At 44.3% G+C, this 25,162-nt stretch overlaps 1 protein-coding gene across 3 annotated transcripts; it reads right to left on the reverse strand.

Moving 5' to 3' along the window:
- Positions 1-343: 343 nt before the first annotated feature.
- Positions 344-24,976, reverse strand: grm1a (glutamate receptor, metabotropic 1a). 3 transcript variants are annotated; one of them, XM_058057177.1, is made up of 9 exons: positions 24,193-24,974; positions 22,560-23,393; positions 19,823-20,072; positions 10,106-10,341; positions 9,207-9,453; positions 8,646-8,814; positions 7,890-8,016; positions 6,355-7,291; positions 344-3,472 (listed from the first exon to the last, which is right to left on the reverse strand). In XM_058057177.1, the coding sequence occupies exons 2-9, from the start codon at positions 23,260-23,262 to the stop codon at positions 2,761-2,763; spliced, it is 3,381 nt and encodes a 1,126-aa protein (XP_057913160.1). In that variant the 5' UTR covers positions 23,263-23,393; positions 24,193-24,974; the 3' UTR covers positions 344-2,760. The 3 variants fall into 3 exon arrangements, with proteins under 3 accessions (XP_057913160.1, XP_057913161.1, XP_057913162.1); XM_058057178.1 differs by lacking the exon at positions 24,193-24,974 and adding an exon at positions 23,794-23,926; XM_058057179.1 differs by having other exon boundaries at positions 3,181-3,437; positions 24,193-24,976.
- Between the last annotated feature and the right edge of the window lie 186 nt (positions 24,977-25,162).

Below are 25,162 nucleotides of genomic sequence, written 5' to 3' on the forward strand. Positions count from 1 at the left end.
AGTTAGTCAGGTAGTTTCATGACAAAGTTGGAGATGAGTTAGTTAGTCATGTAGTTTAACAACAAGGATGGAGAGTAGTTAGTTGGCCATGTAGTTTGGGAAAAAAAGGTTGGAGACTAGTTAGTCAGGTAGTTTCATGACAAAGTTGGAGATGAGTTAGTTAGTCATGTAGTTTAACAACAAGGATGGAGAGTAGTTAGTTGGCCATGTAGTTTGGGAAAAAAGTTGGAGAATAGTCAGTCGGGTAGTTTCATGACAAAGTTGGAGTCAAGTTAGTTAGTCATGTAGTTTAACAACAAGGATGGGGAGTAGTTAGTTGGCCATGTAGTGTAGGAAAAAAGGTTGTAGACCAATTAGTCATGTAGTTTCATGTCAAAGTTGAAGAGAATTAGTTTAATGTCAAGGTTGGGGACTAGTTAGTCATGACGACTAGTAAGTCATGCAGTTTAATATCAAGGATGAAGAGTAGTTAGTTGGTCATCTAATTTAAAAACACAGGTTGGAGACTAGTTAGGCATGCAGTTTCATGTTAGTTGGTCATGTAGTTTAATGTCAAAATTGAAAGTTAGTTAGTATGTAGTTTAATGTCAATGTAGTTAGTTGGCCATGTAGTTTCGGAGAAAGGGTTGGAGACTAGTTAGTCATACATGTAGTTAGTCATGTAGTTTCATGTCAAGGTCAGAGACGAGTTAGTCATGTAGTTTGTGAAAGCTGAAGAGTAGTTATGTAGTTGAACATTAGGTTTGAATAAAGGGTTATTTAGTCATGTAGTTTAATGTCAAGATCGGAGAAGAGTTAGTCATGCAGTTTGTGAAAGCTGTAGAGTGGTTAGTTATGTGGTTGAACATTGGGTTTGAATAATGGGTTATTTAGTCATGTAGTTTAATGTCAAGGTCAGAGACTAGTTTGTTAGTCACATTGTTTCATGTAAAGTTGAAGAGTAGTTAGTCAGGTAGTTTCATGTTAGGGTTGAAGAATAGGTAAGTAATGTCAGTAGTTAGTGAGTAATGTAGTTTAAGATGAAGAGTAGTAAATAAAAGTAAGTAAGTCAAAACCATATTGTTGTGTATTGGTGTCTTTGTCCTATTGCATCAGTGCATGGGTGTACCTAATGAAGTGTCCAATGACAAGCCAATGGAAGTTGAGTGACTTTTCAGTATAAACTGTTTTTATTGGACAGCCTGGTTCAACTGAAACATAAAGGCCTGTTTCCTTCTATGGTCCTTCAACATGGTGGCAACCTGTTATTTTTTTATTCTTATTCTTTTTTTCACATCGGAGAGAAATCATTGAACAAAATCCACTATGATAAACATTTGGAAATACAATACACTGGCACTATGTACTGTATATAGTCTTATACTTGGAAATCATGTGCATTCTTATTGAGAAAAGTAGAAGTAAATATATGTCATTACAAGAAGCAACTAGTCATTGGTTACTTGTACAAGCTAGTCTGAAAGTTAGCCCCTCCAAAAAAGCAAACACAAGACAAAATGTATAAACTTTGTGTGTTTTTTTTTTTGTTGGGACTGTTGACATTCTAAATATAGAAACATGTATCCGTATTACAAACATACCACCTGTGTGAAAAAACAAGAGATGGTTTAACAGTATTACAAAGTACTGTGTTTTTTCTTTTTTTGTGTGTTTTTTTTTTTTTGCGTTACAATGACACAGCATAAAAGATGAGGAAAATACCCCAAAAGCTTCTTTTCGTGGTGCTGTGCTGGTAGCACGGCTCAGCACCGAGCCAGGATGTACGAACACGTTGGATTTGGCACGTCATGTCCACATACAGCGCCCAAGAAAGATGCCAAGCGACACGGCAAAACCAGCATTCAACCCAACCATTGCGTTGTATTTCAATTCTAATGAGGCGTCCAGCGTGACGTCTAAGAGTAAAAAAAAACGCAAAACAACGGGTAAAGATGTCCTCTAGACTGGCTTGTGCTGCTTGGGAGCTAATACAAAACTGGAATGAAGTCCTCTTGAGTTATTTCATTCATATATATTTATACTCTATTGATGTTTTTTTTGCAAATATAGACCTTTATTTATTGATATTTTTTTTTAAACAGTAAGGTGCAAAAGTCCTAGGCCACCACTAGATGTGTCATTTTTAGCAAAGCTACAAAGATCAGATTTCCTCAAATACTGGCCTCCGCTCTAAAATGGTAACAATTCATTCATTGTATTACATTTATTATATAATATACTGCATTATTTTATTTTTTGTCCCGCTAAAATAAATTACAATAAATTTATATATTTTAGTTATTTAATTACTATTTTATGTATTTATTTATTTGACTTAATGATTTACTATTATTTTTAATAATAATGAATAAAAAAATGTCTTATCCCTAATAGATGCCTCATCCTCTCTGCAGTTGAGCAACTAAATGCCTGCAGCCACTATATAGGCACATATGATGACTGGACTGTGAAAGAGTGCAAAAATAAGAGTTCCTCCTTTTACCCTTAATAGACACTCAGTACTCTCTGCAGTTGAGTAAATAAATGAGCGGCGCCACCATGTGAGGAAGACTTAGAGTTAGCGGTGGCCAAATACTTTTGCACGATGCTGCAAGAGAATGAGAGCTGCTGACGTTGGTTTGGCACTGTTGTTGTTGTTGTGTTGTGTGTGCTGACTTTTATTGGAGCCCTAACTGGAAACACAAGCAAGCAAAACATGAAAGAAGTAGAAGTAAGAAAAGCTTGTAAAATGGAAAGTGTGCTCATTTTTTTTCCTGCTTCTCACAGTGTTGAGGAGCTGTGTGCGAAGTCTCGGAGGATGTTAGCGGTGTGGGGACCCCCGAGCATGGACTCTAATGTGGGGGAGCCGGGGACAGACTCCTCTGAACACACCGAGTCTCTGAAGGGGGAAGGCGGGGAAAGAGCAAGGGTGTCCTCCAAAGTTGGCTTTATGTTGTGGGGTACGCCCCCTTCCTCCTTGGCGTCGTAAATATATTCGTGTAAAAGGTCCAGCTCCTCCTCGTGGGGCTCCTCAAACGGCCGCCCTTTTGGGGCCAAAGGAAGCTGTGTTGAGCTCAAAGGCTCATTGACAGGCTCCCGAGGGGGGCGGTCAATGCGTGCGGGGACGTGGGAGCAGTGTGTTTCCACCAGGGGCCGCTGAGCGCGGGGGGGCAGGTAGGAAGCTGGCCCTTGCGCCCCTTCTACGGGGCCAGCATAGATGGGGCGCCCCTTGTCGTCTTCGTCCACGGGATCGGGCGGGGGCCTGGCGTGTGGCGTTTCTTGAGGGGGGTGAGGGTCTGTGCCAGGGTCGCGGGCGGAGGGCTCACAACTGTGGGGGTCGGGGGTGTTAGTTAGGGGCCTGATGACCGCCGTCTGATTCAGGCCGGCTTCCTGTTTCCTCACATGCACAGACAGTCTGTGCCACACATTCCCTCCCCTCGGAGGAGGGTGTCTTGCACCTGATTCAGACCATGACACAGACTTGCCATTAGAACTACGAACGAGACAAAGACTCAAGTTACCATCTGGGGAAAGGCAGGCACACGTCCAAAAGCAGAGAAAGCAGCAGCACGCCAACATGACCACACACACACACACGCGACTTGACATTTAGCAGCTTTGACCTCCACACGCGTGACGATTCATAATGTGCTGCGTTCCATGACAGCATTATGATCCTCCCATTGGCTTCATAAACACCAGCGCATGTGCTCATTACCAGTGGACGCATGCACTGCACTAACTCAACTAACTAGCGCCTCTGGTGGTGGCGGCGGCCTGAGGACGCCGCAGGGTGGTTTTAGTGCACAATGTTCTTGGAGTGGCGCTAATGTGATTAGTTGGGGGAGGGCAGAGGGCGTTCATGCTGAGAAAAGTTAAATATGAGGTTAATTCAGGTTAAATCAAAAGCAGCAGGGGGGGACGGGCATGAGGGGGGTCATGGTGTCCATCTCCTTCTTGGAGAGCTGCAGTGTCAACCACATTTAGCCAGCAGCAAAACACAAAGTAACGCAAAGGTCATTTTGTTTTTGATAGAAAGCAGCTAACTAGCCAGCCCTGTGGAACCTCTAACGTCGAACATGATCGGTCACGCTGGTTGTTCCTGGGTCCGTATTAACTTTAACAATACATTGATGCTAACATGTAATACTCACTTCCGTCAACAACACCAGCAGATACAGCGACGACACTTACAATGTCCGCTCTCATTGGAATGGCTGTGTCTTCAGCACAAGACGTGCTGCACTTCAGCAGCAAATAAGCATCTTGTTGAGTCTTCGCAGCGAAACTTAGAGCCAGTACTGCGTCTGTCCTGATGTGACTGATGCTGAGACTAGCGAGGCGTCGTGTTACTCCGCCAGATAGATATAGTCTTTAATGTTAGCTGTAACAATATCAATATTGCTGTAGCTTGCTTAAATCAGAAAGAGACGCATTCATACAGTTTTTCAACTTGACCGCTTGCTCCCAAAGATGTATTTGCGCTAGAGGCAAAAAGAGGTGATGATGCAACTCCACAATAGAAGAGCGCATGTTTGGTGCAGTTTTAAGCCAGAAAAAAATGACCACAAGGTGGCAGAAGTCCGTTTTAAAAGAACCTGGCCTATTACATTCCTATAGAAATACACGCTGCACAGTGAAAAGGCACGTTTTATTATTATTTTATTATTATTATTATTAATGTTTATTGAACTACGTGCAGACACAGTTTGGTTCCAAACGTTCATTCATTCATTCATTTTCCACCGCTTTTTTCTCACGAGGATTGCGGGGGGTGCTGGAGCCTATCCCAGCTGTCTTGGGGCAAGAGGCGGGGTACACCCTGGACTGGTCGACAGCCAATCACAGGGCACATATAGACAAACAACCATTCACACTCACATTCATACCTATGGACAATTTGGAGTCGCCAATTAACCTAGCATGTTTTTGGAATGTGGGAGGAAACCGGAGTACCCGGAGAAAACCCACGCATGCACGGGGAGAACAGGCAAACTCCACACAGAGATGGCCGAGGGTGGAATTGAACCCTGGTCTCCTAGCTGAGAGGTCTGCGTGTTAACCACTCCACCGCCGCCCTGGTTCCAAACGTGAAAATTGCAAATAGTTCATAGTGTTATATTTGTAAATAAATAATTTTCATGTAAAACAACCATTTTTGGTGTTGTTTATATTGTGGGGTAGTTGTTTATTGTATATTTTGGCGAAATACATATGCCTACATTTGTGTCAAAGTTATGTTTCTCTCACTTTTTTAGTCGGAACTGATACTTTCCTGAAAGTAGTGATGACTAAAGAGTGTAGAAAGATGAGAGTCTAACCTCTCTTTTGGTATGTACCATGTTTATAAATCCCTAGAAGGCAATATTCTGTGTGCCTTCAAAAATCAGTCAAAATCATCAAAAACGGCCGGGACAGAGAGGGACGCTAACTTGAGAGGAGCGCTAACGTCTCATTTCTAAAAAGCGCTGCCCAATTCACATGTGGCACGTTCGTCCATTTGAGGCTCCACGAACTAGCAGCTACTGTGCATTGTTTGTGTCTCTTTGTTGACAGTGCAGCACCCAGAGGAAAGAGAAACCGATATGCTGCTTATTTAAAGGGGACAGCAATACAGATGATACAGTATGATTATGAAAACATATACTCTGCCCAGATCCTTACTGTCTTCTTGTCATTTGCTGTGAATCTCAAGAGAGTTAGTCTTACTGGAAATATCTTACTTACTATGCAGGGTGTCATTTCAAACGCAACATGGCGTCTCTGTAATGGGTGTCTCTAATTGGTAATGTGGCGTGATGTCAATAAATCAGTGTTTACTTGCTGGATCCAAATGACTTAAGTGCTGTATGTTTTACTCAGCAAAAGTACACACTTCAAAGTGCATGCACACACCATCAAAGGCATGCATGAACACTCATATGATGCACCAATCCAACCTTTGCAAGTTACAAGTGTCTCTGATTTGTTGTTTTCCGGGACATGAGTAATCACATGACTGGATTGCTCTTCTCAACAAACAGTGGGTGGGCCCAGGACCGCACCTTAAAGCGCTCACAGGCGGCTCCGTCTTGTTTGTGACATTTAAAAAACAGCAAAAAGGAGCGACAGAAGAAAGTAAACATATTTGTTTTGCTTTTCATTTCATGTATCATGGGCGATTATGCACATTGAACCCAGCGCCAGGACAAATACATGTCCTGTGGGTAACTAATTATGCGTTTTGTGTTTTTTTCACTGGCAGTTAGGAATAATAAAATGTTACAAAGCGTCTTGTACAGTTAATAAGGGCTAATGATTGTTTAAAGGTAATTTCCTGCATCATGTGAGTGTTCAGCATTAGCATGGAGTTAAATGACGTAATGGTAGACTCACTTTGCATTGCCAGACGCGGGCTTCTTCCTGCGGAACATGTTGAGGAAGCTGTTGGTGCCGCAGGCCGCCGCAGACTTCCCATCGCCGACGTGCATCCGAACCACGTCGGAGGTGGTGAAGGCGCTTCGGACATTCCTCTCCGGCTTAGCAATGATAATGTACATCTTGGGTGTGAACATGCAGCCCAGCGCCACGGTGACGCTGAGGCTGACGGAGAAGGAGGTGGTGATGATCTTGTAGTTGGAGCCAAAGTAGATGGGCACGAAGGCCAGCCAGATGATGCAGGTAGTGTACATGGTGAAGGCGATGTATTTCGCCTCGTTAAAATTGGCCGGGACGTTCCGCGTCTTGAAGGCGTAATAGGTGCAGCTCATGATGAGAAGGCCGTTGTAGCCCAGCGGCGCCACCATGCCAATGTTGCTGGTGTTGCAGATGAGGTAGACCTCACGTATGCTGGGATACGACTTGATGGGTTCAGGCGGCTCCAGAATGATGAGCGTGATCTCCAGAGTCAGCTGGACGCTGATCAGCATGAAGGCGATGATCACCTGCGCCCAGGCGCTCATGAAGCGCGGCTTCCTGGTGCAGATCTTCTTCTTGCTGCCCGCCAGGATCCGAGCGATGCGGTTGGTCTTGGTCACCAGCGCAGAGTAGCACATTGCCGACGACAGGCCCACCAGGAGGCGCTGCAGGTAGCAGGAGGCCACGGTGGGACGGGCGATCAACGTGAACGGACAGATGTAGCCCAGGAAGATGCCCGCCAGGATAATGTAGCAGAGCTCCCGGCTGGACGACTTCACGACGGGAGTGTCGCGGTACTGGATGAAAATGAACGTCACAAAGGAGGTGATGAGGATGCCCACACAGGAGAACACCACGGCGACGATGGATTCCACATCTGCCCAGTCGAGATACTTCAGCGGCAGAGGCTGGCAGCCTGGAAAGCACAAAGGAGATGTTGCTGGAGTCAATACAAAGAGACGAAAGCAGCGACGAGGCAGGCGATAAGATCCACACACAAGAGAGTGAAACAGATTAGGGCACACAAAGGAATACGGATGCGGACCGAAAAAAAGGTACCTAGCGGTGCCTCATTTCAGTGCTAAATAAATGCAGACTCAGCCACCTGCAACGGGTGCTTGAAGGTGATATTCTGCAGGTAACATCTTGGATGCTCTTTAGCAACTTTAGCACGCCAACAGCAGTGCTCAACACGTGTTTGGCTACTGTTTAAGCACAAGTCCCAATCACTGGAATTGGATAATATGGTAACAATACCCAAACTTCCCTGATGGATAATAGCTGGAGTAGTAAAGTAAATTGTTTTGATGCAAAATAACATCATGTGTGAATTCTTGCCTTCCTGGGAATGCACACGATTGTGAAAAATGTAACGTGATAGTGATAGAGCGGTGACACATAAAAATAGCACTTTACACCCGGGAATTGGAAGCTCAGCTCAATGCCTCACTGTCAAAACAAAGTGATGGTCACATGAAGGCCAAGAGCAGAAAGCAGGGTTTAGTCCTTCCTACCTGCCAAGTCGTCATCGGGCCACCATCCCAGCTCGCAGGCCTTGCAGGTGAACTCATCCTGGACAAACTCATTCTCCTTGCACGTGGTGCAGATCCAGCAGCAGCTCACCTCGCCCTTCCTGATCACCTGCGAGGCAAAGGAGGCGGGTCACACAGGCGACGCATGTGACAAAACGTTCCTAATTCATCAAGTTGACGTTTCACATCCCCCCCCCCCACTTCCACCCCCCAATACTGTTTATAGAACAAGGACGGTAGCTTTTTGCATTCTGCACCCGCAGAAGCTGTTAACGGCGCTGTGATATGTAAAGCAGGGTGATAAGTGGGTCAGGAAGGAAAGTGAAGGGGGGGCGATGAGGGGGTGCAGCCAGAGGAGAGGATGCATCCTCCCTCAGGGCAACTTAGTGTAAGGCTTGACTGCGAACAATCAGCAGTAGATGAAGAAAATCAGGGCATTTCCCAAAACACTTTGACTTTCAAATATTTTTAGACCACTACACTGCACTCAGTCTATTTACTCAACTGCAGAGAATAGCAGGGGGGGGGGGTGCTTCTAATTGTACAAATGCATTTTTATAATAACATTAAATGATGTTTGACCACAAATAAATATGTACGCTATATTTCAATGGACTTAAAGACAATTCCCGGGGTTGCACTGCAATATTATTAACAGCATTAATAGCTATCCATTGTTCTGACTTTGGGCGTTATTTATTCTCATTGACTGTCAAAGTTAAGTGAAATAATGTGAACCTTGATTTGTCCTTTGGAGCAGGGGTCGCTGCAGACCGATCGCACCATGTCGCTGCTGTTCATCCACAGCTTGTTGTCGTCGATGTTCAGGATGCCCTCGTGCCAGGATCCCACATTGATGTAGTCATAGCGACCGTCCTCCACGTTCTGTAGATTCATGATGTCATACCTAAAGGGTTGGAAAAGGGGGAGGTAGCTATGAGAGACACGTCATTCATTGACAAATTCCACAGCTTAGCAGGATTCTTATCTGGAGCCGCTTAAAGAGAGCCCGCAGCCCCGTGAGCGTCACGCCAAGAAGCCATGCCAGTAGCATGACGTGGGGCTCATTGCAGCTGAAAAGCTCGAGATGACAAAAGGAATGACACGCCGGAGCTTTTTGACTGTCAAACGCTGTCTGTTGGACTGAGGGGAGATGAAAGCCGGCTCCCTCTGTGGACAATCGGCTGAATCTGTTCCAGTCCAAACTAATTACATCCTTCCCAGCTCAAAATCAGCGCACACGTGTGCGCATGGGAGAGGAGCGTGAAGTCACAATTTATGTAAAAGATTCCTTCCTACCTTCCGGGGGTGTCTCCGTTTTCATCAAAGTAGATATCCTCCCCCGAGACGCCTCTGAAGGACGTCTTGAGCAGGTAGTCTAGAAGCTTGCTGCCGTCAATGGGGTCCATGGCGTTGCAGAGCCCCGGCTGGCCCGGGCACATCTCGCTGTGCATGTCGTGGAGGCCGTGGGCCATGGCGTAGATGGCGTTGATGACGAAGCCCATCTTGCTGTCCTGCATGTAGTTTTCTTGCAGGCTCTCATTTCCTGATTGAGGACGAAACAAAAATGAGGAGGATTAAGAAGGTGGAGGTTTTATTACAAGAACCGACAAGAACATTGGAACCTCTAAAGTCTAATATCTTTTTCTTTGGCTTTTTAGGGCCCTATGATCACGCCAAAAGAAGAATGACTTGTACCCCCCTGGATTCAAGGCTCAGAAACACGCATGCACATTCTTTATGGAAATTAAAAAGTGCAATCTTTGTGAACGTCGTCAGTGTTTAGTGCTCTCAAACAATGCAAGGTGAGACATTCTCCTCAGTGCACTTCTTCCTCTCACAGTGTTCAAGTTGAACTGATGCAGCCTTAACAGAACCAAAGCGTGTCAGACGTAGACTCAATCAGTCAAACTCCTGCTGGGTGTGGCTTGGACAACAAGTGTGGCTGGAAAATAAAAGGTCACTTACCACCTTGGAGGTCTTGGGAATTAGAATAAAGAATGACATGATAAGAGAGAGGGTACTACTGTACTAAAGTTGATTATTTTTTGATAGATTTACCATGGTCACCTTTTGAGGGCAAAGAAAGGGAGGAAAACAAAAAAAAAGGATTCATGAGGTCCAGTTCTTTCAGCAAACATTCGTATTCCATTCCCAAAGTGAGACATCTTCTTCTAAAGTTTATTGCCTCCACTCACCGGTGCAGACTTTCTTGTAGTTCTTGTTCTCCTGAGGATGGCCGGGCAGGCGGCACTGGAAGCGGTACTGCCAGAACTCCGGAAACCAAGGATTCCTGGTGTTGGTGTCCAGACGCAGTTTCAGGTAGTAATCGTCGAAGGACTTGACCACCTCCGACTGCAGCTTCATGGTGATTCCTCCCTTGGCTTCCTGCTCGTAGCCCTCCACCACTTCGTAGCGGTCGGCCCATCCATCACTACAGTGGCGACGGAGAGACAGAGGGAGACGCCGGATTCTTAGGAAGGTCAAAATAGCGACACCAGTTCCAAAGGGAATGTCATCTTTTGAACCTGAACCACAGATCCATTAACTTTCCACCAAACGGGGGGGTACCTGGGATAGACACCAGCTCCAACTCCTTGACCGAGTTAGATGGATGAAAGAAGGATGGATGGATGGATGATCTTAAAATAAAGACAATGTATTAAAGTCACACAACAATCATGCATGAAGGTACAGCCTTTCCTGTTTGTGTGGCTTCACTAAATCTCGGCTTGTCTTTGCAGGCTAACAAGCTCATTTAGACATGCACCCTGCTGGTGACCTCAAAGACGAATGAAAAACACCAGCAGATGAGACACAGGCAAATAAATTTAAAGATAAACAAAACCACTCTGAGCCCTTCCGGGGAATGTCGTCCGTGCTCAAATTGGGCTTGTGGCTTTAATACCTGCACCATTGACAGCGACACACCAATTAGGTGTGACTCACCATGGAAGCAATTACCTCACACACATCGGGGATGTTCACAGTGATGGATAAAGACATGTGCAGGTCAGAGTCTCTGACCTTTCTGGCTACAATTAGTGTCAGTCAAAGGGAAAGAAGCGAGTGTGAGGAGAAGACAATACATAGCCCGGCGTGTGATGGGAGCTGAATTAGACCCTTTAGTGATTCTTGCTGAACCTGTTATCTCCTTCAAAGTAATCACACGTCTGAAGGTACCAGACGTGCCCAGACACCCACTTGGAAACAGTCCATGGAGCCTGAGGCGTGGTATGGTCACTCAGCACAGCACAGACTCCATTATGGGAGATGAAAACATTGCTCCATAAATACAGTCAGCAAAAATATCAACATTTGTTCATGATGAGTATATGTGTTCATGAGGGTAAAAATGTTATAAACATAATTAATGAACAGGCTATTTTTGACAGCTATTACACTTAAAAGGTCACTTTTAAGTTTAGAGGTAGATCTTCCAGAATCTGCACCTATTCTAGCTGGTCTGTTTTAATTCATTCATTCATTCATTCATTCATTCATTCATTTTCTACCGCGCACCGGGGTCTATTGTGGGACAAAATCTAATTTCATGTCACCTTAAGAGCTCTGCAACGTCACAACGCATTATCAAGGGGCCTGGTAGGAATACCTGAGGAGCACCTGTTTAACTAGATTAAAGGAAATCTCCACAGGACTGAAGATTCTGTTTGCATTCCTCTGTGGCCTAAAATACAGAAATGGATGGGATGGGAGGGACTAGCAAGACCAGCAATCATAGACACATCAGCACATATTGTGAAACCATTACAGTGTGTGACACCTTAATGGCTCCTATCACTCTTTCCCAAGGAGCACTGGAGAAGGCAGAGGTCAATCGATCTGTGGTAAAAATCGTACGTTCTTGCCTGGTTATTTTGTGGGTCCACTAAAGTCTTGTATGTGATATGAGAAAGAGTGCTTGACAGAAAAGACCATGTATTCCATCAAGGATCAGGAAAGGGGTCAAGTAAAAGGTTCTGGAGTACATGATGCATGCCGGCCGATAATGGAATGTCAGGTCATTCCTGCCTCTTAGGAGCCCAAAGATCATCTATTCTCAGAGGAGGGGTTCTCTCTGGACCATGACTTGTCATACGTGGCAATAATGCACAGATAATTGAAGTTTGTGAGAAAGTAGACACAAGTAAGGTCAGTGTAGTGCTAATAGAACGTATTGGATCACATTTTTGGAATGAACCGCAAGGTTTTCAATCAAAAATGTTGTCTGAAACATTCTATATGCTTAATATTTGTATACAGTTGTCCCTCGCTACTTACAATTTTTTTTTTTGGGGGGGGGGGGGGGGGCTGGCTGTCCTTGATTTCATGTTGCATGTATATGTTGTACACTGCTGTATACTGTACTACCTCGTAGAAGTCTTTTGTTTTCCTCCTCTCTCCTCTTGTTGTTCTGTCCCCCCTCCCCGACTTTTTATCGAAACTGTTAATAACCACCGATTTCCAGCGACATTCAAAGTACAACTGCGGGAAATGAAAAGAAATAGCATGACGATTGCCAATTGATTAGGTGTTGGTGCCTCAGCAACCTGCAACAAGAGCTTAAAGATGATTGATGTAAGTAAATGTCTGGCAAATAGATCCCAACAGACACACACAAATGCTGATTATTATTATTATTTACACTTCATTGCTGACCTTAACACGCCAGCAGCCGTGCTGTCAACACACCTCTTCCTTGTTATGCAGCACACATTTCCAGAATTACGAATCAGTTATTTCTGCTGGAAATGTGCGGAATGTATGCAAAATGTACATTCTACTAACTTTCAGAAACATTACTCTTTAAAAATGAGCTGTTGATGGGTTCTTTTATAACCGTGACAGCTGATAGCCTGACGATGTTACCACTCGCCGGCCTCCTTCCAGTTGGATAGCACATCATTTGTATATTTATGAAGCCATGAATTAATTGGCAGGGCAGATATTTAATCACATGCACTCTTTCCCCTGGAGGACGAATGGGAAGAGTAACTGTAAAAAAAAAAAGAGGAAAGGTAGGAGTGGAAGGAGCTTCCCTAATTGCTGTGCGTGAGAGTTAAGATAAAAGTTCAGGTAGTTAATGGAAAAAGTTTCAGGAGATTTTTTCCCCCTCCTTCTGCAGACCACTAGAAAGTCAAGTGAGGATACAGTAGCATTACCGGGAAAGGAAAAGATATACAATATCAGAATGCAAAACGGATTAACTGTTAGCCACGGCTATTCAGCCAAACGCTAGTCAAAGATCTTCAATATGGCAGGAGCGCTCTACTGTTGTTGAATCAACTGCAAAAACAGTAGTTAAATATCCTCTATATAACAGGAGTGCTCTGCTGTTTTTAGGAATTTAATGCAAAAAAACAGCAAAAATATATCCTCCATATGACTTGAGCACTCTGTTGTTTTTGAGAATCTATTGCAAAAACATGAGGTAATGATCTTGTATGACAGGGAATGTTTACACTTTTTTAGAATCTCCAACAAAAACAGCTGTTAAAAGTTCTCGACATGACAAGAATGCTCTGCTCTACTGCAAAAACACAAGTTAGTCTTCTGCTGTTTTTGAGTATCTACTGCAAAAACACTTGTCAATGATCTTCTGTGTCAAGGTTTCTCTGCTGTTTTTGGGAATCAAAAAACACTTGTTAAATATCCTCTAAATAACTTGAACACTTTTATTTTTAAGGCTCAACTGTAAAAACACTTCTCATTAATTTTATATGATAGGGTTTTTCTGCTGTTTTTATGAATCTACCGCAAAAACACAAATTAAATATCTTAAGTGGCGTTTTTGATAATCTACTGCAAAAACACATGTCAATGATCTTGTATGACAGGGATTTTCTACAGTTTTGTGGAATCTCTAGGAAAAACAGTTGTTATGTTCTCTATATCAATTGTGATCTGCTGTTTTTAGGAATCTACTTCAAAAACACTTGTTAAATATCCTCTATATAACTTGAGCACTGTTGTTTTTAAGGATCTACTGGAAAAACACTAGTTAAATGTCCTCTATATAACTTGAGTGTTCTGCTGTTTTTGAGTATCTTCTGCATTACATGAACTAAATATCCTTGATGCAACTTGAACACTCTGCTGTTTTTAAGAATCTAATGCAGAAACACTAGTCAATGATCATCTATATGACTGGGGTTTCTGCTGTTTTTAAGAATCTACTGCAAAAACACTAGTTAAATATTCCCTATACAACTTTGGTGCTTTGCTATTTTTGAGAATCTACTGCAAAAACACCCGTTAATGATTGTCTATAGTACAGGATTTTCCACTGTTTTTTTTAGGAATCTACTACAAAGAGTTGGAGCAAACTTCAGGGTCGGTCTGATGTCTGTAAAGTATAGGATTCGTTCTTGCGGCCCGCCAGTTGTCAGCACAAGCGTACGTGTAGGTGAGCGGGCAGGCTGATGCGTGCGGTGAAAAACAAACAGACCATCGTCAGTCCTCACACCAATCACAAGCGCCAGCCGTGAAATATTGATTACTCGTCGGGTGGATTTGATTCCACACCCAATGATGCGGTGTCCTAAAAGTAGATGTACAGTACATATTTACAGTAAATATACAGTATATATTGAATACAAGTTACACAATAGGCTCTGTGCCATTTTAATATAAGGCATCGGTTGCCCAGAGGGAGAGATCTCCTTCCCATTGCTGTCAATTAACATCAGAAGCGTGTGATAAATATTCACATCCAGCCTATTGTAGTCTACGAGCGCACACATCCCCAATCGGGATGGTGTAAATACTTCCAAGTGACTGCCAAGGCAAACAACGTGTCCTTATCTTATAATTACAGTCTTTGTTGTTGTTTTCCCACACAGCCGCCATATTTTTGTGGCCCTGCTGACAGATTGAGTGACAGATCCGCCGTCAAGAAGCAACTCCGCCATGAGCCCAAAGTAAATCTCCATGGCGACAAACAGCGTAGTCGATGTGAAAAGGAAATAAAGCCTGATAGGATGTGCTTGACTACACTTACATGTTTATTGCTTGAAGAGGAAGGACGGCGTGGAGAAAATGGCAGTTTACGCCTTATCTTTAGTATCCGACGGACACCCTCCCGCGTTTTTTTCGCAGTCTTGTCGGTCCTTCACGGTCATGACTAATGTAGCAGTCGGCAGAGTGATAAAAATGAAAGCTGAATGACGGGATAATGTGTCAGGAGACTGGAGCACATAACTCAAAGGCTCTGTTTCGACCAAGCGCTTTAGTAGCGTACATATTTATCTGCAGTTCCACTGCAAAGGGCCCCAAAATCTTTTTTATTTGAGAACTATATGCTATGGTTTATTATTATTATTATACACCTGAAATGAACTGGACCAAAACAATATCTGGATTTGTCTAGAAATATCACTATTATGTGAAATATCTAAAACAGGTAGCATCAATTTACAGATGTTTTAAAGCGGTGTGTTTAGGGCCAGGACCAAGGTCTGGGAAAGATCTATTTTGGCATGATGGTTGAGGAGATAAAGTCTCTATTTGCACACGCTCTGCTATTTGCCAAATTGCTTCCACAAAGTCAATGGGCACGATTCCACATCCTCAGCGCGCCGCTTCCTGAGATGGGCGAGGAGATGAAAGCCTTGGAGATGGCAGCGAAAGAGGCAGCTAAATGTGTCATGCTACAACATCCCTCAACCTTTCATTTATTCAAGCTCCGGAGTAAAACGCGTGTGCTCCTATTTTAGAGGAAATGGAACAGGACAGCCAAATACACACAATATGAGTTCACAGCTTTGGTGGCAACCCACAGCGTCTAAAATGACACGGGTGGACAGTGTCAAACCTTCTACAGAGGTACCACATGCACACTTGTTTGTCAAAAAGAAGAAGAAGAATCGCTGGAAATGAGATCCAGATTGCGCCTTTGCTCACAAGACAGGCACAGAAATTAGTGTTACATGCAGAAAAGCAGCTTATGCAAATGATGTTTAGTAATAACAGCCTTCAAGCGGCATTAGAGGGAGAGGGGGAAAAGGCGAGCGGGCCGGCGAATGGGTTCACAACCCGCTGGCGCTCAGGAGGAAGCGTCGAGGAGCAGCTGCTTGAGGTACAAGGAGGAGAGGGCGATGATAACAAAAGTAGATGCTTATTGACTTTTTCGGAGAGGAGAGAGAAAGAGAGAGGTTGGTATGTTTGGCAATGTCCTGAGATAATTGAGTAGGTGGAAAGCAACATTTAAGAATAGCCACCGTATGCAGGAGGAAAAGTTAATCATTAGCATCACAATGTGGGATAATGATGCATTGTTAAAACAGACACTCATCATAGTCTTGTTGTTCATGCACCTTAGCAGGTACATTCATGTAATACTTCAAGTTTTTTGTGTATTTTGGCCGCTTCAAGAATTACTGGAACTTCCTAATTGGCTAACTTTTTCCAACTCATCAATAAAAAACCCAGCAGCGATAGCGGTATCTCGAATATGTAGCGTTACTTATGGTCACGTCCGACACTCTACGGTTCAGCCTGTGGTAAAGCCAGTCGCTATAGCCGGCGAGCAGCTACCCAATGTGGTATGGCTAAGTGTCAATACGGCAGTAACACAGTTCCATCGATGTAACAATTTTAAGATGCGCTAACCGGAAAATGCACACAAACAGAGGTGTATATACACTTTCAACTGCGAAACACAAAGGGTCCACTAAATATATATTTTGAACTGTACTGTTCAATAGAAAAAATATTCAAAATTCATATTGATGTTACGGTATCGTTATTGTTTCATCATCATCATCTGCCTCCCCTGACTACACGGTTTGTTAGCATTGTAATTCACTATGCTAGTGTTTCTACCACTTAAAATCACGGTGTTTGATGTGATATAAGACCTCTATTACTGGGACTAATAGTGTGTTGGTTATGAACGAACGGGTCAAAAGAACTATTTTTTTTTGTGAACAGGATGAACGAGGTCATCGCTCCTAAATACTCATTCAGTCCGTTCAGTTGCAAATGTTTTTTTTTTTTTATTGGCAGGAGAGTCAGTTCACCGTTCCTTTTGCAAGGCGGGACTATCTGCGTGCTTGCCTGTCTTATCCTATCGTCGCGCCTCGCACTGTGGGTGGGTGGGGTTAGCTGACTGAAAGACCGAGACCAAGAGATTGACCGACACTGTCAGTGACTTCGTTCATTCCATTCACAGAAAAGAACTAGTTCTTTTGACCAGTTCGTTCATGACCGACACACCACTAGTCATCACGTGTTGTTGCCCTGTTGAGTCGGAACGAATGTGAACATGAGTGAACAGACTGACTCGACACGGTTGCTCCAACCAATTGACCGAAACGACCGAAATGAACGGCTCTGTTTACTGAATAAACCGTAATGATCCGGTTCACTGAAATGAATGGTTTTGCCCACCACTAACTGGGACAAACGTTGAGTTACTGGACAGTGGAGGCTCATACTAGTACTGTTTAATTGTAGGGGTGCAACAATACATGCATACCGAACCGTGATCCTTGTATTGAACAATACGCAGTTAATTTTTTTTTTTGCAGCTTTTGATGGCGCTAGATTTTGATCATCACACTACTGTGGTACTTCTTAGAGTGGTCGAAAAATACCAAAATATGTCCAAAGTGATCCTGTCACGGCTCATTTCAAGACAGCCATTCAGTAAACGGCATGTAACAGAAATCAGCCATCCAAATGGATTTGTGCGGAGGCGTAAAAGGTTATTTTACAGCATGCCTGCATTGTTGTCAGATTATTTTATGAAGCTATTGGTAACAACACAGCACACACTCCGTCGTGCACTCTGCAAATTAGTATGCGGATATATAAACATGCTGTATCTCCCTGGCTACAGGAATCCAATAGCCCAAAGCTTTTAATGTGCTATCATGCAGCTGTGGGTAAAGATACTATTAGAATAACAAGGAGCCGTGTTTCCATCCACATTTAAAGCATTATTCCTCTTTGTATCATCACTCCTAGTGTCTTAACAATGCCAAGTTATTAGCGATGCCGAGATCTTCAACGTTATACAGTGTCATATGTTCCAATGGAGCTCACGGGAGACATTTGTTGGTGTGTTGCTCCCTATGGTGGAATAACAGCAGCTACTGAATGCGGCCATCACTCAGCATCAGTGTTGCACACACTGTTGCCCTGCGTCGCTGAAAATCCATCACCGTGATGGCGATTCTTCGATAGGCAATAAGCGGCAAAACAGCGATTCGTGTCATGTTTTCCTGTGAGGACAGGCACACATCATTAGCCAAAATGTAGGAGACATTTTTTATCTTTGGGAATCAGGACGCCGTGTATTGATCTGATTGCTAAGCATGAAAACGACCATGTAATAGATATGTTTACCGTTCAACCTGAAGACTACAGCATGAGTTATCCAGAAACGCAGAGTGACGACATCCCACAGAGGGAAAGACAAGAGACACTCACTGGTGCAGAGTGGCTGCAAAGCGTGGTGCAGAGTGGAGTCTGCGGGTCACAGATGAAGTGGGTCGAGCGCCTGGCACACCTGGCCCTCGTCTGAAAAGCGGCCTAGCAGCCAGCAACCAAAACAAAAAGCTCTCCAAACACTTTTCATACAGCTTGTGGATGCTCGTCCCAAATCATTTTCATTTCTCACGTTGGCAATAACGCCATAACTGCTGAGGAAGCGCTAGAGATATGAGCATGCCATCATTTCCATTTGACGTTCTCTCTGACCCACCAACTGGGAGACTCCCATGCACAAAAAACTCCTATGGATCCTAAGGAAGGATACGGCAGGAGAATGTCGAACCCCAGAGTGTCATCATAATGGATAATTTAAAAGCTACCCGCCGCATCTGAAAAGAATGAGTGCCTTTCCCCCCGCCAGCGACTTAAACGTGCGGGAATGAATTAAATATAACACATACAACATAAAGACTCTTCCATTTTCTTCCCTCCATGTGGACATGTTCTAGAAAAAAGCTACAGCGACATGTGATGCTCCATAACAGCAGTTCTGTATCTATCGCCTGTCCACACCGTACATATAGTTGGCCTAACTTTTCAATGAACTAAAATACAGCCACCACAGGAAGTATACTGTCCTGATACAAACAACAAGGATCAGGTCATGTGTTATCTTTTTTATGTCTAATATGTTATTATCTCTGGTTATGTCTACTATATTGGGGAATACAAAAGTAAATGTGACTATAGGGGTGTTATTTCATGTTTAGAGGGCTCTACTGAGGCCTCACAGCTAGGAGACCGGAGTTTGATTCCACCCGCGGCCATCTCTGTGTGGAGTTTGCATGTTCTCCCCGTGCATGCGTGGGTTTTCTCCGGGTACTCCGGTTTCCTCCCACATTCCAAAAACATGCTAGGTTAATTGGTGACTCCAAATTGTCCATAGGTATGAATGTGAGTGTGAATGGTTGTTTGTCTATATGTGCCCTGTGATTGGCTGGCGACCAGTCCAGGGTGTACCCCGTCTCTTGCCCGAAGACAGCTGGGATAGGCTCCAGCACCCCCGCGACTCTTATGAAGATAAGCGGTAGAAAATGAATGAATGAATGAATGAATAATGTTAAAAACCGAATCTGGACTAATTGTGCCTCTAAATTTGAGGTGCGACTGTACAAATGTTCTCTCAGATGTGATTGTCTTTCCATGAAGAAAGAACTAAACGGTAACATCAAGGTTACGTATGCTTCTTTCTTGCACCAGGAGGACTGATAATGGAAATGAGGGGAGAATGGACTGGAGGTATTCTTTCACTCTGGATGGAAAGAGCAATTATTCATCACTGCAGAACATTTCTTTCCATTTCTGTGGTGTCTGCGTTGCCGTGGAGACGTGCACATCAGGCGCACAGCAGCATTTTCCACCAGCATCTCCCACCACTCATGGATCCACAACTATCAATTCAAAGGAAGGGAGCGTACCTGCCCACCAGGAGGAACTCCCCGTACACCCCCAATCGCCGCATGGCCATGAGGAGCCCACGGACGGTCATGCCCTCGCAGAAGCACACCACCACCCGAGCTTTGGGCAGGCGCTCGCGGAGCTTCCTGAGAAGGCGATCAAACTGCTTCTCGCCGGCGTTGCTGTAGATTTTGTCTGAGTGGGCGATGCACAAGCCTTCCTGAGAGGCCAGCTCCTTAAAGGCCTCCATCCCGCTCTCGCCATAGTTCCCTGTGGGGGACAAGGGGAAGGATGACTTTACAGGACGCCAACTGATTGTTGGCAGTTGATACTACCATAGAAACAGGAGATCAGAACAATTGTTGCGTGGTATTATGTACATTGTTAGTTTTATATTTGCGGCCGTCTGGAGTCCCTGCAGCATCAGAGTTGCCCAAAGTGGCGGGATCAATGAATAATAGGAGTGTAAAGGTGACTATAGGGATGTTATTTCATGTTTACGGGACTCTAATAACATTAAAGGGGACCTATTGTGCTTTTTTCACTTTTCTGACCTACAAATGTTGTTAGAATGTTGTATTCTCGTCTTAAACGGCGACAGAGTTTCAGATAATGAGGTTTGCGTATTTGGAAATTAGCCCTGAAAGAAGTGTGAGATGGCTCTGGATGCTTGGTTTTGCTTGAGTTTTTCTAACACTGACTCCTTGTGACATCACAGTGACCTAGACTTCCTTATATGGGCATGTCCGGTTACAAGCTGTAGGCTCTCCTCCCCGCTCTGCTAAACTGTTTTGTCTTGGGAGTGGGCGGGTCGTGGGAATACAGCTGGTGTATGTGCAGATTCTGGAAGCTCTAGAAAGCTTTCTCAGCGGGTTATCTTGTGCAGCTGCTCTATAGGAGTCCACATCTCAATACAAATGTCCAAGAATGAGCATAATATAGGTTCCCTTTAAAAATACATTAAGAATTCTACATTTTTCTGTATGCTGCCCAAGTGGAAACAATTTATAAACGTAGTCAAACACCCATGCCTACTTAAAGGAAGAGAGATTGACCGATGTACACCCCTAAGTGCACCCAGCAGTGGTTAGAGCCCTGACTGATCCCTGATAATGACTGGCAAATAATTGCAATCAAAGGCGAGAAGAGGGGCTGAGCGAGCTCTTCTCGTCTTCCATCGCAATCAAGAGCCCCCGCAAAGCTGTTTGCGTCTAAATCTTCCACGTCCACCGTGGCTAGCTTGCCCTGTGTGTCACAGGCTGGATTGTCCATAAAGCTTGTAGTGCTGGATTACAACACACACATATCCAATCAGCGGTGCGTGTGTAAATCTGTGAAGATGAATGCATGTGTAAGCGCTGTTGCCTCAGTGTGGTTCTGCCTTCAGGTAATTTACAACAATGATAAAAGAATTTGCTTAAACAGCTCATTCACAGTGATTTAATTGCCTCATTTAATTCCCCCTCCCGCCACTAGTAGATGCAAATATTTACATCCAATTATTTGACCCAGACCGTTCTCGCCGTTGTCTGAGTCAGGTTTCCGGCGGGCGCATTAGCGGACGGCCCAGTTGACAACCTGCGCCACACATTGCTTGACACCACAGTACACAGGTAGTTTATGCAATTTCGCAGGCCGAGCTGTTGCCATGACGACGAGCTGCATTTATAATTTCTCTCTAAAGAGGAAGACTCAGAAAGGCTTCATTATTATTGACGTTCATGACACCAAATTGTAATTATAAGCGTGCACAAGCAACAACCCCTGTAAGATAAACATGTTTATTCTTCATTGATGTATTATTCTAACAATATGTGTGAATTTGGCAACTCAAATATTAACAGAAACAGTAAAGGTTGAGAGAGCTGACGCCCCCTAGTTAGTACTAAGAGTACTGCACAACAACAAGGATGCATGGCCCCCCATATAGGCAGCAAAGAAGTGTTACAGTTACATGTTACATCTAGTACGTGTGTGCATCACATGATCTGTCAGTCAAAATGTGCACTTCTCACACTCCCCACTGACAAGTCGTGGACACAATTCACCTCACACTACCTCACACTCTTTTGGCTGTTAGGCTGAACAAATGAGCAATTTGCCAAAGAAGAGTGAGCCAATGGTCTTGGACATGGTTACTATGAAGGAGCGTCAGGGTCTATGAACAGAACTATGAACATAACATCATGGAGAATAAAGTCCAAATATTAGTTTGATTAATTAATTAATTAATATAATTAATTAAATAGTGATTGAAATTAATTACTAACTAACTTTTTTGTAACTTTTCTCAGAATATTTCAAGTCTGCGTCATCAACATAACATCACTATTTTACCTCTTTACTTCCAAATCATAATATTCTGACCCCCCCCCCCTTCCCCTCCAAATATGACTTCATTCTTGTGCCAGACTGATCCCAGTTGGTAACGCTATGAGTCTCATTCTTAATCATCCCACCAGCGCTTCTCCCCAATTGGTTGAGGCAGATGGCGGACCCACAAGAAGTGTTTTTTTCCGGTAAGGGAAGTTTTTCTATCACCATGGTAACCCGACTGGTTGGTCTCCATGAGGAGAGTGATCCTATTCTTATGGAAAAGTGTCCTGAAACGAGGGTTGGGGAGTTAATGCGGTATAAACAAAGTTTTTGAAATAAATGCACACATTCATATGGTCTGCTTTGTTTGGGCTCTGCATGCCTTTAGCGTGGCAGAGCAGGATGGGCTAATGCTGGGTACAGGTGCATCTTAGGGCTTACCTTCAGTGTGCACCGCAGACACGTAGGTCCAGTTGTAGTGCTGCACAATATCCAGCATGGCTCGGGCCTGCAGGGTGTCAGAGGGCACGACCCTCAGGAAGTACTTGAACAGAGTCTTGTCGCTCAGGTCGATGCTGGTGGCGGAGTAGGCGATCTGCGGGATGTTGAAGAGCTGCAGCAGGTTCTGCACCTGAATGGCCACGGAGCTGGACCCGGGTCCGATCACCCCAGCAATGGGCTTCTTTGTCGGCGGTGGCTGGTTGGAGTGCGTGCCGTCAACGCACCACTTGGAGCCGTCCTTGTCGTCCCTGATGGAGATGAGCGAGTCCCGGATGAACTCGATGCTCTGCTCCAGGGCCACTGAGGAGTGCCAGCAGGAGTCCCGGATCTCGCAACCCAGGCTGATGTTGGGGAGCAGGTTCTGATCTGCATTGATGCGGTCCAAGGTGTGGAACATGGCCTCCACTCGCTGGATGCCGTACTGCTCGCGGACGTCCCCGCACTTCCTCTCGGCCACCTTCTCTGCAGACGGCTGGTGATGCACGGAGAAGAGAGCGCCGATGATCACGTCTCCGTCCATCCGGGCCACCGAGCGGGACACGGCGCGTGGGACAGCAGCACGCTCGTGGATACCGATGCCGTGAGAGAGGAGCAGGAGGCGGGAGAGCAGGGTGGGAAGCAGGAGCAAGCCGAGCGAACCCATCTTTACGCTTGCCTTGTCGTGGAGCCACGTCGCCCTAGACAAGCCAAGTGTGCGTGCATACCAGCTGCTGTCACGTGCACGTTTATCCCAGCGACCTGTGAGCGCCGCACCTGGGCCATGTGCACGCGCACCTACAGGAAGTAGAACACAAAGCAATTAGATGTGTCATTTAAACTAGAGGGAAGTGCAACTGAGGGTCTCGGTAGGTGGACTCTGCTCTGTTATTAGATGAAATGAGATGAGATGGAGCCTAACCCAAGTGACTTTGGGGCGGGAGGAGGGGTACGACACGGATTGGACAGTTGATCACATGACATATAGGTAAGCTATTCACATTCACACATTGCCCGACTATGTGGCACATGTGCTAATTAGCACTGCCTGTTCAAAAACACTGTTCTAATTACAAAACACACATAAATGGAGTCAGTTAACATAAACTAAATAATAGCTTTTCTCTTCCAGCAACAATAAATATAGAACTATATCTTTTTTATGTAATTTGGGTAAATTTAAACCGTAATTGAGTACCTCGGTAGCACCTTGCTAAGGTCCTCAATGGACTTCCATCCGGGTATTTTTGAGCAAGGCACTAAACACCTAGCCTCCTATTTGACTGTGGAAGGCGCCGGTTGATCTTCCATTGAATTGAGACGCAACCCGGATTCCACCACTGTGGACAGCAAACACTCAAAAATAAATCAAATAAAAGACATTAGGAGGAAATTGTCATTTCCATCATTTTCGCCATGAAACCTACACAAGCGATATTTAAACATCGAGTGAAGAGACGAAAAGAACGTGCCACGTTTGACAGCAGAACGAAGCCCACTTGTGCCTGACGTGTTATTGTTACCCTATTCGTACATTCCGTGTATTTAAATACATTTATATATATATTTCGTGCCTTTTTAAAGCGGCGAAACTTACCTGAATCCTGGAGACATGTCTCGTGCCTACTTCGCTCGTCTTCTGGTGCTGCTCTCTTGCACTCTCGCTCCCTACCTCTCACTCTCCCTCTCACTCTCTCTCTCTCTCTCTCTCTCTCTCTCTCGCTCTATGGGCATATTCTATTATATACAGCATTTCTCTCTCATTTCTTTGTATCTCTCCCCCTCTCTGGCACTCCATCTATTCGCTGGAATAAAAGACAACTGCACAGAACTGCTATATAGATGATCTTCGGCTAGTTTTTACAGTCACTCCTCAAAAACAGCAGAGAGCTCCTGTCATATAGAGCATCTTTGACTTCTTTGACTGCAGTAGATCCCTAAATACAGAATGCTCATTCCACGGCTCTTTATCAAGTGTTTTTGCAGTCAGATTCCGACAAATATCATAGCAGCCCTGTCATATAAATGATCTTTGACTATACAACAGCCGTGATCTACAGAAAACAACAACACACATAAATGATTGACAACTCCAGTAATTTCCGCTCCCTGAGTTTGACTTGAGGGGGCCAAGGGGTGTGTGAATGGTGACAGCTGCAGGCTTAAAGAAGCCTTCAGATGATTTTCAGGACCATGGATAGCAGTCTGCCGTGGATGGCGCCACCCAGCGTTCAAATCAATATGTCGTTCGTTTTAAACAGGTACCGACACGGTATGCTGCCTCTGTCAAGACACTGCAGTGTTTTAGGTGTCGGCAAATGGCACAATGCTGACCTCTTGTGTATGTTACGGAACACTGCAGTTTATAAAAACAATGACTGGCAAGCACAAATATTTTTATAGGTTGATTATCAAAGGGCAATTTAGCAAAGGGCTGTATGTTTATGCAAAACCGTACCGTAAATTTAATTTAAAAACTTTAATATTCATGAAAGGATGACAATCATGTGGCTATAATTTGTGTTTGCTTTATATTCAAAATACATTTTCTGCAATGACATGAATGG

This window comes from Doryrhamphus excisus, chromosome 19, assembly GCF_030265055.1.
Source record: "Doryrhamphus excisus isolate RoL2022-K1 chromosome 19, RoL_Dexc_1.0, whole genome shotgun sequence".
Lineage (NCBI taxonomy): Eukaryota > Metazoa > Chordata > Actinopteri > Syngnathiformes > Syngnathidae > Doryrhamphus > Doryrhamphus excisus.

Bases quoted from the DNA above. Each gene is read 5' to 3' on its own strand.
- grm1a (XM_058057177.1), bottom strand. From the start codon at position 23,262: ATGGGTTCGCTCGGCTTGCTCCTGCTTCCCACCCTGCTCTCCCGCCTC. The intron at 10,342-19,822 runs GTACGCTCCCTT...TCGCCACTGTAG, and splicing joins GAGTTCCTCCTGGTGGGCAG to TGATGGATGGGCCGACCGCT. The intron at 7,292-7,889 runs GTAGGAAGGACT...TGTGCTTTCCAG, and splicing joins GCCCGATGACGACTTGGCAG to GCTGCCAGCCTCTGCCGCTG.